This window comes from Oxyura jamaicensis, chromosome 1, assembly GCF_011077185.1.
Source record: "Oxyura jamaicensis isolate SHBP4307 breed ruddy duck chromosome 1, BPBGC_Ojam_1.0, whole genome shotgun sequence".
Lineage (NCBI taxonomy): Eukaryota > Metazoa > Chordata > Aves > Anseriformes > Anatidae > Oxyura > Oxyura jamaicensis.
This window is the reverse complement of record NC_048893.1, coordinates 79,579,065-79,595,556: the sequence shown is the minus strand read 5'-3', so window position 1 is coordinate 79,595,556 and position 16,492 is coordinate 79,579,065. Positions and strand designations below refer to the sequence as shown.

The 16,492-nt window shown below is 37.0% G+C and overlaps 1 protein-coding gene across 3 annotated transcripts in view; it reads right to left on the bottom strand.

The window, feature by feature from the left end:
* Positions 1 to 16,492, bottom strand: part of TSPAN9 (tetraspanin 9) — a 182,766-nt gene that overhangs the window by 85,678 nt on the left and 80,596 nt on the right. Inside the window, exon 2 of one of the 3 annotated variants that reach the window (XM_035313333.1) lies at positions 15,603 to 15,682. The exons of 1 other annotated variant lie outside the window; for it this stretch is intronic. In XM_035313333.1, the coding sequence (XP_035169224.1) occupies positions 15,603 to 15,665 (63 nt within the window). In that variant the 5' untranslated portion in view covers positions 15,666 to 15,682. Of the gene's footprint in view, positions 1 to 15,602; positions 16,480 to 16,492 lie in introns of those variants that run through there. One more of the 3 variants, XM_035313325.1, reaches the window with a different exon arrangement.

Genomic DNA, 16,492 nt, shown 5'->3' with positions numbered 1-16,492 from the left:
TTAACCAAAACAAGCACCACAAATACTACTTAATCTTTCAGAGGAAAAATAACTCAGAGTCTATCCAGAACAGTGATGACGTGTCACATCTCTGTGGAAAGCTCAATGGTCCCAAGGTTTTTTCTTTCAGGCATGTCTTCCTGATTCTGCACGCTGCCTTTTGTTTCCTCACTGCTGTGCTCATTACAGCACTAAGACAGGTCTTAAATCTATATAATCCTAAGCAGCTGTAATTCAGTAAGCCCCTTTTTCCCCTTCATGCTATTGGGTTTGAAAATTTCCTTTGCTAGGCCTGCCCACAACACTGCCTGTAGCACAGATAACCTTAAGCTGACTAGTCAGAAAATACATTGCATCAATGACCAGCCATAAATCTGCACTGATACTAAGCCAAAAAGAGGCACTGCTGAAACGAATGTCACATCTGATTGCAGTCTTGTAAGAAGAGAGGTAGGAGACACCACAGGGCAGCAGCAATGAAGGAAGAAGCCTTCATCTCCCCTAGGCTGCAATGAAGCAAGAAATTATTCTGGAGGTCATTACTGAGATGGTACTGTAATTATCATTTCTAGAAACCTTTAGCAGTAAGTTGAAATCAGAAACAAGGCTATTTATAAAGTGCTGAGCTCTTCTTTAAAACCTAAGAGAAAAAAATCTATTATCCACTCAATAGTTTGAAGTCATGTCAGACAAACTGCGTGCGTGCTAGCATGCTGCTATCTGATTTTTAAAAGTAATGTCTCACCTAAGTGCAAATGAACCCCCTCTCAGCTTTCTCTGATGGGGGCTGGGAAAGAAAGTAAATAAGCAAGCAGCTGTTATTCCTCAGAAACCTGATCATAACCTGATCAGGATCTTTGCTCCCCCTACTCAGTTACCAAGTTTTGAATGATGGAAGGGCAGGTAGGATATTAGTATGAACAAAACTACGAGTGGACTAGAGATAGGCAGGTGTATAGCTAGGCTTGGGACACCAGCAAACTGCATGACACGGATCCTGACAAAATGAAGGAAGAAGAAGAGACTAGGGGCCAAGAGAGAGGAAGAAATGGAGGAAGCTTTTATCCTCTCCATTATCTTTCATATTTCTTTATGATGCAGACAGCACAGCTCTAAAAGCTGAGTATGGATTCCCACATATAAAAATAAATAGTGTTGTTTTCCTCCTTTCATGTTCATTTTTATGCACATCCTCCTTGAATACGGTTGTTGAAGAACTCTTTATAGATCCAGAATCAGGATCTCGTAACTGGGATTGTAAAACTTGTTGAATAATAGGCAAACATAATTTCTGTTTGTATCTGGATGGCTTATTTCTCCTTTCTGTTTTTTTGGCTCATTGTTTTGGTAGAGTACTACCCTCCTGATATAGATTCTTTTGCTCTCCTGAGAATTTCCCAAGACACAGGTATTGAGATGGGCAACACCTTTGGACGAGTTATAAACACAACCACAAAACAAGGTGGGACATCACCAGAAAATATCAACACCAGGGATACAGCAGATAAAAGCAACTTTGAGGAATAACAAATCTTTTCCCACCTTTTGCAGGTCACTTTTTGAGATAAGAAATAGGAAATGCTGCAAAGAAATAGGTTTCAGGAGAAACACATTCCAAGGTAAGAAGCACAGTGAGAAAATAAAAGCAGTGGCCAGCAAAATTAGGAATAAGTGACAACTGTAATACCAGCGAAATTTCTGATGTCAAAGGAGGAAATTCATCCTTGTGTTTCTAATTTGAATTTATGGGAGAAGTATATAATTCATTGGATTTTCGTCTCAGATCAGACGACAAATACAATTCAATTTTGTGGATTTTTAGCATGTAAAATACAACAAGTATTTAAGCTTTCCAAAACCGTGCCTTGCTCCAATCAGGATAAGCCATTTAGAATAAGCTGGGGAGGGGTTCATTAAATCACTTGTTTGTTATTCAGACCACAGGAATGTGAATTATATTGGCAAAATGAATCAATCATACAGCAAAAGCTCCAGATATTCTCTGGAGTCTACATTAATCAGCTTGACAAGATGTCACTAAGGATTGGGTCAGGCTTATAACACCGCATCCAAGCAGTTGGGAAAAAAATTCCTGAGACTGCTGAAATAGGCAACAGTTCACTCATTTAAAGTTGTCCCCAAAGGCTTGTGTCAACCATTTATTACTGCTCTCACACAGTTGCAGAAGCTTTTAAGTGAGAAACCTGCATTCCTGGACCTTCTAGAAATGTGTGTGTTGTGGAAACAAGCCTGATTCCAGCAATTTTCCATGAGGACAAGCAAGATGAAATATCCTGAAGAAATATATTTGGGATCCAACATTTCCCTCTGAGGAAAACATATTTAAGAACATGAAAAAGTTGCTAAAACTAGGACACACCAAAACCTCTGGGAAACACGAAGAGTTGTCATGGAGTCACTTCAATAAAACACTTAAAAAACAAAACAAAACAAAACAGAAACAGCCAACAACTATATTTCTACAGATGATTTTTCATACACACACTTTTTTTTTTTTTCAGTTTTAGATGTTTCCTGTCTTAACCCAAGGTAAATCTAAAATATAAAGTAATGTTTAAAAAAAGTCACATTTGAGCAAACACACTAAATATTAAGCTTTTATTGAAAAAAAAAAAAAAGCACTCACACTTCCCCAGCCCCAGTAAAAATCATGAAATCATGAACTCCTGAAATCTCTTGATTCTAATATAAAGAGATTCTTTGACTGAGATTCTTTATAAAGAGAATCTCACTTTGTTAATGAGACTAAATGTAACAGACAAAACAGGCACTTTGTGAACTGCAGGAGCTCAGATCAGACCAGAAATACAACTGCTGTATAACCAAAAAAATCAGTAAGCAGTTCAGATAAATACTGTGAAGCCGTATAACACATATAGCAATGCATAAAATCAATATACTATACCAGAGAACACAGTCACACATTGCTGCTGCTTGGATGAAGGAGGGAAAAGATCAGTGTTCTTGTTCTTGTCAGCACTTGTGCCATCTGTACATTCAAGCTGGATGGAGTTTAAATGTAACTTAGTGACACAGATGCAGGATAGGCTACAAAAAGTGCTGAATGGCTCAAAGAAGCAGAAGTATTTAACTGAAGTGTTCTTCAGGAGAGACTGCAAGGGAAAGCAGTCAGATCCATTCTTTCAGGGAATAAATAGTAAAAGAATGAAAGTGTTAAATTGCAGCAATATAGTAGGAATATACATGCTCAAAAGTGAGGATGAAAAGTTTTCTGTCATTGGAGTAAAACTTCATCTAACTGAACTCATATGGAGTGCTGCGCATGCCAATGTTTTAAATTGTACGTTAAAAGCTACACCACAGTGCACCACAACAGCATAAATATTAGTGTAAGCATCTAAATCATGTCCCAGGCTGCATTGGAAAGATTATATTCAGCACATCAAGGGATACAATTATTTTACTCTTCTCAGTACTTGTTACACCACACTTGGAATGCTGTGTCCAGGCTTGGTCCTCCCAGTTCAAGACATTCAAAGTTGGAGACCATCCAGTAGACTGCCACTAAGACAAACAATAGGCACAAGTTGCTGAGCGAATTTTTGTGTGCATATGAGAAAAACTGAAAACAAATGGAATGAATTGATAAACAGTGAAATATATTACCAAAAGAAATGATGGAATCTCTCTTTCAGTAAACACTCAAGGCTGAGTTGGACAAGATGGTCTACAGAGGTCCCTATCAACCTAAACTTTTTCTATGATTCTATGATCTAAACATATACTGTGATCTAAACATCTGCTATATGCTGTAATATCTGCTGTAACCTCATTTTTATATTAGAACTTCTCTGATTTTCCTTCACATTCCACTAATGAAATAAAATAAATAAAAACAATAATGACAAGCAGAAAGGACAGTTCACTGTTTTTCAGAAAGACTGTCAGCATCTCTTGAAATTATCAAGCAGTAGGCTTAAAAGCAAGTTCTCTTTCACGCAATGCATAATTAGGCTACTGAACTTACTGCTACAGAATTTCAGAAGGCCAAAAGGATAAATGACTTGAAAGGAATTACATGATTTTGTTCAATTCCTTTAGTGCCTTTTAAGCAGGAAGGATAGACCTGTCACCTCCAGTTTAAGAAATCCCTAGCATCCACTGGAAGCTGGGAAAGTAAGTCAAGGAAATACTATTTACAACATTTTATAACTGCTTAGAGTTGCAATCTTCTTCATTTACACTCAGGATATGTGAACTGCTGGTTTGATCCAATATATCCATTTTTTTGTTCAAGCCTCATTACAAGAAGATAAATCAAGCCAATATAAATCAAACACAGTAGTCTCAGCGTGTAACCCTACTACTACAGTTTATTTGGATCATCAGTTTAGATGCTCACAGAAGAACGATAGAAGCCTTACCACTACAATTTAATAAATCATGAAACAATAATGCTTTATTCCAATTGAGAGATAAAAGGGTGAACAGGCTGAGAAAAAAAAAAAAAAAAAAAAAAAAGGACAAAATCCAATAATAGTGACAGTTTCCATATCTACCAAAAGGCAGACATTCCCAAGAAAATATTTTCCAACCTGCCAGCGTAACAGATAGCTCTATCACACCAAGGTCATATATCACAGCCACCTCCACAGGCCTATGAGCAAAGTAGATAACACCTAAATACCAAACAAACACAACAACAAAGTACACCCCATAAGACACCAAACCAATGTAGCACTGAAAGACATAAACCCAACATCCTGGCTGTGGAATAAAAAGATCCTACCAGAGTGTTCTTTCTACATTTTACCCACTGAAAAGGCCATTAAAGCAAAAGTTTGACAATTGAAGACACATACGGATGGCTTCAAAGGCTCGGAAAAGCAGAAAGAATCGTTATTGCCAGATATGCAACAGGAAGCTTTTTCACCTTAATTCCTCTACCTTTTGTAAGTGTTTACTTTGGTTTATTTATTTACCATTCATGAAATTATTGTATTAGCTAGTTTGGAGTCATAAAATAACTTATTCTAATGGACGCCACAAAGAGAGATATCCCCTAGCAAAGTCTTCACCTTGACTCAAGTCCATTGGTTGACAGTCTCAAGAAGACACCTTTAATTTTCTTAGGGACACTTTACAGATAGTGCAGAATTTTAGGATTTTTGTTACATGACATGAGAAAACTTCCACTCTTCTAAGTAATTCTGGAAGCCAGTGACATGCTAGACTTCTGGAGAGTACAGCCTGGATGGTCTTAAGGTCCTGAACATGAAAGGAATTTTATGCCTGTGGACCACACTGTACAAGCATGCAGAGTTCAGAGGTGTCTTGCCTGCACCAGGTCTCCCACAAGGCACTGGGCATAACAGATGGCCTGTTGCCTAAGACACTTATGAAAGACTTGAGAGGTCCAGACTCAGTTTAACTTTGTACAAAACATTTAGTAGGGCACATCTACACCATGGATAGACAGATTTAAGCTCTCTGCCCAAACTAATCTGGAAATGAAAGTGCAGGGGAGACCCCTGAACTTGATACCCAAGCTCATGGTATGTGACAGGCAGGATTTCTAAACTCATGTACAATGCCATGCACACACAACCAAACAGGACTCCATAGGAGCATATCTGTACTACATGTGGACTTGCCAGTTCTGGTCTCCAATAGCTTTCAGCCCTCTAGCCTGTGCTCCACTGTAGGTGTTCTCTTTGTTTTGGTGGCTTTCCATCTGTATTATGAGGTTAAAAGCGCTGCCCATACTTACAAGGTGTCAAGAGGATAAATACATCGAATGGTCTTAAGGGACTAAGTCTTATGGCAACAGATGTAATGTCAATTCCTTAAAACAGCAGAAGTGGAGATGATAGGACAATCAGAACTCTGAGGAAAGAGCAATTAAGATCAGAAAGCTGTCTTTTCTTCCCCTCCCACTCCCCCCCCCCCCCCCCCCAATTGAACGGGCTTTGTTTGCAATCAAAGGACACTGCAGAAAAGGCACTCTTTGGGAACATGGTGATAGCTAGAATAAATGGAATGGATGGTCAATGAGTATATAGGACAGCAAGATTCTCAACCAGCAATTTAGTTTAAAACTACTTTGAAATGACGTGAAATTAGATGTTTACATTTCTGAACTACAATCCATTGACAGGCAGCTCTTTTGCCTGCTTAAGAACATAATTTGTTGGAAGTTCTCCAAGACAACACAGAAGAAGAAACAAGGCTTGTGAAGAATGCAAACTACCCAGCAATGACACAGCTACTAACAAAGTATAACATCCAGCAACATCTCTTAAAGAAGTGCTTAATAAATCAATCAAGAACCCTAAAAGAAGAACAAACTTCTGATTCAGAAGTAGCCTTCCTGGTAACTGAAAGTTACTTAAAGTTACCAGCAGAATAACTTTCAGTTACTAGATATCAAGATAAGTCAAACTATCTAAAAGGAAAAATCAGAGGACCTGCTACAGGCTCAGGTGCAAAAATCTAATGAATTAGAAGTGATCAGTTGCAAAACTGTTTGTGTTAGATTTGCAAACCTTATGTGGATTTTAGTTCTCTGAGCTACCAAATTAAGTGAATCTTATTGTAAAGTACCAATTTTTACCCCTCTTTCATTTTTCATTTCAGAATGTACACTGTTACAGTGATTGTACATTACAGCATACAGAGATTATTACATATGACTGAATTACTCTGAGTTAACTGCTTCCATTGTTAATTATTACACACAGTATTTGCAGAGTAAGCTGTCTGGTTTAACATGCTTTTCATTGCATGTGCAGCATAGCAGAAACATGCGCACAAGCAAATAATACATCTTTGCTAACTACTAGTAATTCATTAAGCTGATGAAACCCTACAGCTTACAGTTGTCTGTTCATAACCTTATTTTCATTGTAAGCTCATCATATTCTTGCTTCAGTCCTCTTAATCATATTTTTTTTAAAAAAAATGCTTATTTTAGTTTTTAAAAATGTAAATCACAGCTCCTTACAATTTTGAAATTAATAGTTCTGTAAGTAGCAAGAGTTAGCACACCCATTTCTACTGATTTTAAATCCTTGTAATGACTCTCAATGCATGTTATATACTTCCCCATTACACAGGGATGTTTCAAGATGCTGCTTTTAAGAATCAACAGTCATGCAGTGACTTCCTATAGTTTGTACCTACAGCCCTCGAAATTGTACCTGAATGCACTTGAGAAAGAAATATGAAGAAGTATACAAAAGAAATCAGAAAGATATAAATTCAGTCTCTGACTTTTCATGGGCAGTATTATATTGGAAGAAAGACATACAGATACTTAGTACAATGTATTTTCACATGTATGCCTCTCTGGTGCACTGATTAGAGTGTCTCTCTGGTGCACAAGGGTTTACATTTAGGAGAGTCAGAAGACAGGCAAAAAGACAGGAGTAGCAAATTCAGCATGCAATGAGGACCAAGCAGATTCAACAAGAATCCGTTGTTGTACAATTCCTTCTCCACTAAAACAGAAGCAACAATTTTCTTTTAAATTATTAGTTCTTTTAACTCTGAAAAATTAATTCTCCTATACTGCATTTAACAACAAACATAGAAAACTCAAGGAAACAGAATCAAAGATATTGCTAGCTAGACATGCTGTGCTTCAGCTTCCATTCCCTTCCAAGGGATGCAAGGGCAACCAACAGCTAGAGAGTATAGAGGCACTGGCTGAGAAACCAGATGAAAGCCCATGTGGCAACTGTGACACTAAACATTTACAGGTGGGTTATTAATGCTCTAGGGACTTGACTGTGACTTGTTAAAGGACAACCACAAACATGAGCTAGACGAATAGTAATGCTGTGGCAAACCTAGCACCACCTGCACTACCTCAGCAGTGATAAACCTATTTGCCATGGTGCCAAGTTTTGACAGACACTAATGAAGATAAATGACAGATGACTTTTGAACTTCAAACCAGCAGCAAACTCCAAGAATATTCAATATCCCTGCTAAGCTGGATGGAGTAGTTCAATGAAAGAGGCTTGGACAGCAATGTGAACTTTTGCCCGGTTCAGGAAAAGATGGAGGAAAGAACGATCAGACCAAATTTCCAAACACTTGGAAGTTTAGCTATGTTTGCTGAATACATTCCGCAATTTAAGTTGCTCCTAAGCAGCAAGGGACTGAGCTGAACAGATCTGAATAGAATTAGATCTAATTTGTTTCAGAAAGTTCAGAAATAGCTTTGGGTTCAATGTCTGCAGTCTTTTCTCTAAATTGATACTAAAATTATTAAATTTTATGTTATCACCCCAAAAAGCTCAGCAAACATTCACTGTTTAATAACACACCTCCAGCCATATTAGGTCCCTTTACTTTTCTTGGAAGGTGTAATTTATTCATACCTTCAAGGTATTTAAAGCAGAGTCCAAAACATTCATCAGAATTCCTCCTTTAATTCCAAGTTCCAGTGAGTTGCTGAAAAGTTGGGTAGCCTTAACAGTGATGTGGTATGAACACAGAGGAACTAGTAAGCATACTATACCAAATTATCTGCAACAACTTGGCTGCCCCTTGGAATCTCTTAACTTTATGTACAGCAAAACCCCAATTAACTGGGCATTACTTTCCAAAAACTGAACTACATTCCCTTATCTTTTCTACTCAGGTTCTGTTCTTCATCAGCAACATTTAAATAAGCAAATCAGATGCCCTCTCAGACAGCCAGACAATGGAGTTACAAGCTTATCCTATTCTACTTGTGTGTGGAAGATTATACCCCTTTGGATCAGCCTTTTGCAGACATACTTACCAGGAAGGAAGCACAAAGAGACATAAAGGGAGCATGCTAACAAAGGCCAAATCAAGCAGCTTACTGGTATGTTCTACAGGAGCCTGTGAGTCCAGAGGTAAGTAAGATACATTGCAGTTATTAAGCTTATTCAAAGTTAACAATAATTCTACACCATGATTACAACCATAGCCTTGTAAAAGTTGGTATTTTTATTATTTTTAAAAACTGGGGAGTTGAGACACAGAGGCTGAAGAGATTTGCTTAAGGTCACACAGCCAGAGGATATGAGGAATAGAACTTGAATATTCTCCAAGAGGTTTAACCCCGAGGAAAGCTGGGGGTTGTCACATGCTTTCTAGTTTGAAATTCTTTTTCTGCTTCTCACTTTCAATGACTATATACCTCCGAATATAGAAATAAGGAAACTATATACACCAGGCTACATTATAACTGATGTATAAAACAGATCTGCTTTTTGAGTTATGAATCAACTCATCATTTATCCAAAATAACAGATGCAAATGGCCCTCACACCTACTTACATCTGGAGTAAACACCTCTGCTCTGAAGGAAAACAAAATTAATTATTTAAAAAACAAAAACAAACAAACAAAAAAAAAACACACCAACTGATTAAATATGGTGTTGGTAAAGAGCAGTAAGTGAGAGGAACACCATGAAAAGTGCCATATCGGATGTCTCCCTTGTCAAGTTTCAACTGCTTAGACTCGCTCCCCTAAAAACAGTTATGGGGCCCCCACCACCTGGATTAACCAGTCTAACTCAGCTCTGAAGTAATCCTTGTTATTTTAAAATAAAAATAGTCTCAGGTCTGAAATCAAGTTTGCTTATTAAGCTATAATGTCACATTACAGTTTTTTTAATGGAGTTTATTTACACCGTTAGGACACCACAGCATTTGAACTACGTATTGCATTTTCTTCTCTCAGCCAAAATGCTGACATGCAAAAACATTTGTCTAATTGTACTCCAACACTGATGTGCATGTTTACATAGGCAAACTAAAGAGTGGTATACCATCTGGAGGGGAAACAAACTAAATGCTGGACTCTTTTCACAGCTTCTCAAATCCCTACTAAAATCTGAATTCTTCCTGCTTATGTGACTGAACATATTAGCCTTTAGCAAATTCAAACCATTGCTTTTCCAGATTTCACTGTATTGCCCTTAATAACTTTTTAAATTATTATTTTTATTTTTAGTAGCCTTACTCTCACAGAATTGTACTATAATTGTCACCTCACTGCTGTCCTATGTCATCACAGTAAAAATATGACAGAAGTAAATATCGTTATTATGTCAAGAAAAAAAGCATCTCAGGGTCACTCACTGTCTCTCCTTGTCATTATTCCCTGTGTCAAAAAATGGGTGCTATCAGATAATGCATTCAGGGCAGGACAACAAATGAGAGAATTTGAAAATGCTTTGTGTTCTAAGCAGTCTGTAATGTGCAATTTTGTTCTCATTTCAGGAACAAACCCTCTGCCATGCCTCTCTTAAACCTCAGAGATTAACTTTCGGTTATGCATAGGGACAAAGTCTGCTCACAAGATTTATCTGCTTGACCACCAGGCTCAGATGAGCATTAAAGCTTTGTACTTCAGACTAGTGTGCTATAGTAGTTATTCCAGATAGGGACAGATACACATTTAAGAACGGATTACCCTATATAAACAATTCTAAAATTTTTAGCTGCTCTACAGTATCAATGCTTCCGACACCAGTCTCACCTAAACAGAGAAGGGTCACGTTCCCTTTGTTTTAATTTGGTCTGAGACTTAATAAAAAGTGACTTTCATGGCTGCTGTGCTACTTTATGCTCACTGATAATCATACAACATTGTTTTTCATCTGTAAGAAAAAATATGAATCACTCCTGCTATAAGATTAAATAAGGCAAATAATCAATGCAGTATAATTTTCATAACACCTTCAGTGAAAAATTTGCTATATTTGACTTTTCACTGATACTTCTGGACCAGCAACTTTCCAAAACACATTTTTCTCTTCTAGCCACGTTTTAGCAAAAAGGAAATGTTCACAAACTACTGAAAAATGTATTTTAAAACTGAATAATAAATATCTGGATTTGGAAATTTGACTCCATTTAACTTAGATAAATGTTAACTTCTGCTCATAATTACAGTATTAATTAATAGGTACTATTTCAATGAGAATTTATAGTAGTTTAAATATAAACAACTTATAAAAGAAGCCACATTAAGAATCTTCCTTCCTGACTATACTTAGCCTTCCTACCCATTGAAATACAGAAGATCAGAAATTTAATCATCTTGCTAGATGTTACCCCTAATAAAATGCATTTTATATTAAAATGAAAGTAACACTGAAATCTAACAAGATGTGTATTATGAATGTTTCACTGTATGTGGAGTCATAAACTTAACAAATTACACTTTGGAAGACTGTCTACTTGTAAAGTTCTCTACTGAAGTTTTAATAATTTATTTCTATCACTATAAACTTTACCTTTTAATTCTCATTATGAAATTCTCATTTCATGAGTAAAATTTATTTTCAAAATTTTTGGATTATAAAATTTCCATTTTACAGGCAATAAGATTTTCTGATATAGTCTGTGAAAAAAAATCTTGTAAATCTCTTTTCTAATTAAAAAAAATAATGAAGTGAAATGTACCCATTAAATACTTGCACCCTTATCTTTACATTTGGTGATTACCTTTCTTGAAAACTAAGCTGCAATCTATGGAGGCACAAATCGAATATTGATTTCTTCTGCAGTGCTATATTGGCTGTTTTGCAATCTCCATGTGTTTGTACATAAATATTCAGAAGGCAAATTAAATCAACCAACATTTTTAGTTGCCCCGTCCATAATATGCAAAACATATTATGCACTTAGGATAAATTCGGTGTAAATCATCATCCTAGCCACACATTTAAATACTATAAGCTTCCTTAACCCTCAGCTCAGACTTCCCTAATCTCTAAAAGAAAGCAATGCCAGATGGCCATGAACAACTGCTAAGAATCAGAGGGCCACAGAGAAACACCTGAAGCCCTTAGTGATACGGTGGAGAAACACCTTCTGTTTCGACTTACTGCTGGGCCACACTTAGATCAAATTGCCTTGTGGAACTCACATGCAGTCCTTCCACATTAACTCATACATCTGCTAGGAATTTTCAAAACCTGTATTTTATTGTCATGAATCTAATTTACCAACACTTAATTCCTGTCTGGCAGAAACAATGTGCCACCTCTTTGTCATAGTTATCACAGTGGCAGTACATTTGTTACATGAAGATTAAAGACAATCCACTAACCACTGCACTTCTCCAACACCTTCAAGCATATACATATGTATATATATATAGGTACATATAAAACATATCATATACAAAATATTATATATATAAAACAATGTGTATACCATATATGTATATATACACACACATATAATTGGTCTTCAAATACGTATGAGCTGGTTGCCAGACTGAAGGCGTAGCAAAGCTCAGTGCTGCACGAGGGACAGATTATATCTTTTTCTCTTGTCAAGAAGCAAATAATGAACAAAGATTCCTCTTCTTCAACAGAAGAGCATCTTTCTTTGATCCAAAACTCAGAATTGTTCAAGCTAATAGTGACCAGCATTCTGGGACCCTAAAAGTTACCACTCTTCCTCATTTGTCAGTGGAAGTATTGAAGAACCACCTTTTTACTGGAGAAAAACATCACTTCCCACAGCCAAGCCTTCTGCTACTACAGATTCAGAACAACGTAGCTTTGTGACAGGCAGACTGGATGGCCCATTAACTGCTTCATTCACCGCACAGCTGCTAGACTGTATCTATAAAAATTCCTTGAAACACAGTTTTTTCACCTATGTTTCCAGTTGCCTAAATCAGTTCCTGTATGAAAAATACAGTTCTTGCCTTTGTCAGAAGATAAATGTATGGAAATGGTCTCTTCACCTCTAAGGATAGGAGTCTCACTTGGTTTTAAATACGAAGTTCAGACAGATTTCATGCTCAAACAGGACTCTTCTTTTTTATATACATATTTTTTTTTTATATCTTCTTTGACATAAAGAAGTCACCTTGCATTAGAAAAGATGAGAACCACTGCTCAAGAGCAGACACAACTTCATGGTATTGGACTTGGATTTCTTAACAGAAATTCAGAAGGAAGCAAGGTTCAAACTGCAGTGGGGTTCTACAGTCTCAAACATGGCCCTGACAGTGCTGCTTGGAGACACATTCTGTACTTAATAGCCAGTGTGCTGAAAGCCAGGACATACGAGAACAAGCAAACCTGTGAATGGGGAAAAAAAGGTTGAGAGGAAAGACAGGACTGAAATAACATGGAGTGCTTCAGTACAGGGAGTTGGGGGCAGTGACAGAGCTGTGAGGGAAGGACAGGGTTGAGCTAGCAGGAGGCACTGACAATTTCAGTGTCAGCAAGGAGTGCATGTAGAGCCAAACAACCAAAACCTGTCAGACAGCCATAGTAGGACAAACATAGGTTCCAGGTGCAAAGCCTGAGATGTCAAACTACCAGAACATCTGCCAATAGCATGATTCATTCTAGCTCACGTTGCCATGAATAAAAAGAGAAGATAATTTTATTTATTCAAATGGATCAAGACACAGGACAATAACATAGCCTGGTTATAGAGAATAAGAATCTAGCAAGACTGCAGTCCTCTGGAAGAATGCACAGAATTGTCAAGACTAGCTGGCAAAATTGCATTTAAGTCAGATAAAGTCAAGAATGGGTGACTTCTGAACCAGGACAATGGATCACATTTCTGTTGTAAACTACTTGACATTTTGCATTTTAGCATTTTTCTGTAATTGTCATTACAGTACCATATTCATTCTGTTTAGCCTGGCTCATAAAAGAAAAAAAAAAAAAAAAAAAGATCAGACAGAGATGTGACAAAGTTTAATAACTGAAAGAAAAGCAGTATAAGCCTAACTAGAAAAGACATACAGGGGAGGGGGCAAAGGGGATTCAGAGCTAAGAGTTAAGGAAGCACAGGGTACTAGAGAGATGTTTCAGGTAGTAGGTTAGACTTAGTCAGGAAGCAATGTATTTGTACAAAGTCCAGCAGGAGATGAATAGTCATAGATGAGCACACAGAAGAGGTCTAAAAGACTGTTTGCAAGGTCAAGAAATTGAAAAATGGGCACTGAGGGTCTTACACCCAGCCAATGTTGCTGCTTGGGAAGGAGATAAAAGAAAACAAACAAACAAACAAACAAACAAAAAAAACATATTTAAGTAGGTGAGGGTTAAGAGAAACCTAATGACTGATCACTGAGGACATGAACAATGGTATCAGAAGAGTTATACAAAAACTAATGGCAACATATAGCAGATGAAAATAAGTATATATTTATATACATACTTCTAAGATATCAAAGTAATAAAACCTTTGAGTCAAATAGAAATTATTTATTCCAGGAATAGTTAAGACAACATTCTGGTAGGGTTTATATACATAAAATAAAAAATAAAAATAATCACAAGTGAATTTTGATCAAATGTTCATCTACCACTCCTATCTTTAAGAAAAATTCCCACAACTTCAGTGACTGAAACATTTCAATCTATTACTGCTAAAAGATCACTGTTGTTTAGGTGGTTCAACACAATACCAAATCTACCATTAATACTTACTATTAATGTTATTTCAGTAAGTGGGTCAAGATAAACAGAGAAACTCCTAGTAAGACTTCCGTTTGTACACTGATGAGCCCTACATCAGAGACAGCTATCTGAACTGGACTGTTAGTTGTCATTCTTCCAAAGTAAATCCAGAAATAGGTGTATTCATTTACATATGAGGCATATTGTATATTTCTGGATCACAACCATGAATGATTTTGTTCATTTGTCCAAAAGTTGCATCCATCAGGAAAGCAGTGTGCTTTGATTTTAAACGAAGCAAACTATTTCATATTGAGCTCTGTTCATGCATACACAATATTTCAATTAGCCTGTGATTTCCTCAAAAGTACTGTTCACTTAAGGATGCCTAGCTGCCAGCTGACTTGAACCTTTCCTCCCTCCCTTGTATGTGACACTGTTTTGCTCAAAGTAGGCACTGTGCTTTTAAATTGCTTGCTGCAGCATTGTTACAACTCTTCATGTATCTTGGCCAATGGAAGAATTTAGACCCCTGAGAAGCAAATGCAAGTCTCCAACTTCACACACCAACATGGACAACTGTAGCTGAAACTGAACCCACACTAATTCATCATTCCAGTAATTTCGCATTTATGCTGATACCATAATGGGTTAGAACATATGTAATTTACTGTTTTTAATTGGACAAGTGGAACAGAAGTTCGTTCAAATGAAAAAGCCATTTGTCAAATGAAGTTTACATAAAATAAATGAGATTTATGGCAAAAATGAGAATGTACTTCAAAATGACACTAACCTACAGCTTAATAAAATATGAGGTATTACAAAAGAATGCAAAAATCCTTCCAACCACAGGATTTTAATGCTACAATAATTCTGCTCTTCCTAAAGGACAACAGTTTTGCCCTTTCTTAAATAACACAGTTCAAAACATATATTAGAATACTGAGTTTCAAGAATTAGTAGTTAAATCACAGTAAGCAGGTGATAATAAATATATTGAAAGCATGTGCATTTTCCCATTAGGCACAGGTTTAACACGGAAAATATTCTATGCAGGTGGAGGGGGAGGGGAGGGAAACATGGGGGGGTGACTTACTGTAGTACTTCAAAGATGCACTATTCACGTAATGCAGCAGTACAGGATACACTAATAAATGAAGGCAACTGAAAAGGCAGTACTCACCCAAAATACCAAATTGAAAAGGAACATCATATATTTCAAACAACACAGGCAGCCTCTTGCCATGTTGCACTTCTTAAATTCTAAAAGGAAAACAAAGGACAGATCCAGATAAAAGACCACATATTTGCTGCCTTTGGGTGCACTGTATTTGTCACTTTTTATGCCAGTCCCAGTTCCAACACCGGTCCCGGTTCCAACCCCGGTGTGGTTCTGTGTGCGTGATCCAGCTGTACCATAGAAAGCTCCAGCAGTAAAACCTCGACCAAATTGCCTCCCTGAGGCAGAAGGTTTAGCAAAATCTGAGTCTTTGCTATCCAAAGATGGACTCCGGTGAATTGAAGAATCCTCGCTACTTGACTTCTCCATGATCTCTCTTTCCACAGTTGTCAGATTTAATGTATAGCATCTCTCACCATTAAACGCAGTGCCTTGCAAACACACAGTACAATAAGGGCTGTCTGTATTTTGCTTCTTTTTTTCTTCATACGTAAATCAGATAATCACTGCAGAATTTATTCACTGCATTGTTGTTGTTTTAATCTATTTTTTATAGCAATGCAGACTGTACTCTATCTGTACCATGGATTTATATATTAACATCCCATGCAGGAGCATACTCATGATTTATCTTGATGAATCAGTTATGCAGAACTTCAATTTTTATTCAGAAAAGCTGTAAGCTCCTTCTCTCTGCCCTTAGTCTACAGCCCTCTAATCTATAGGCAGCAGATGGTCCTTGCATCCATTTCCGAAAAGCTTCTGCAGTACACCTGGGTGACTTTCCTGTAGCCTGATCACTTTTCTTGCTCTCAGTTTCCTTCTCTGTGTCTCTCTGACTGTTTCACACACGCTGTCTTTTTTTTTTTTTTTTTTTTTTTTTTTTTTTTTTG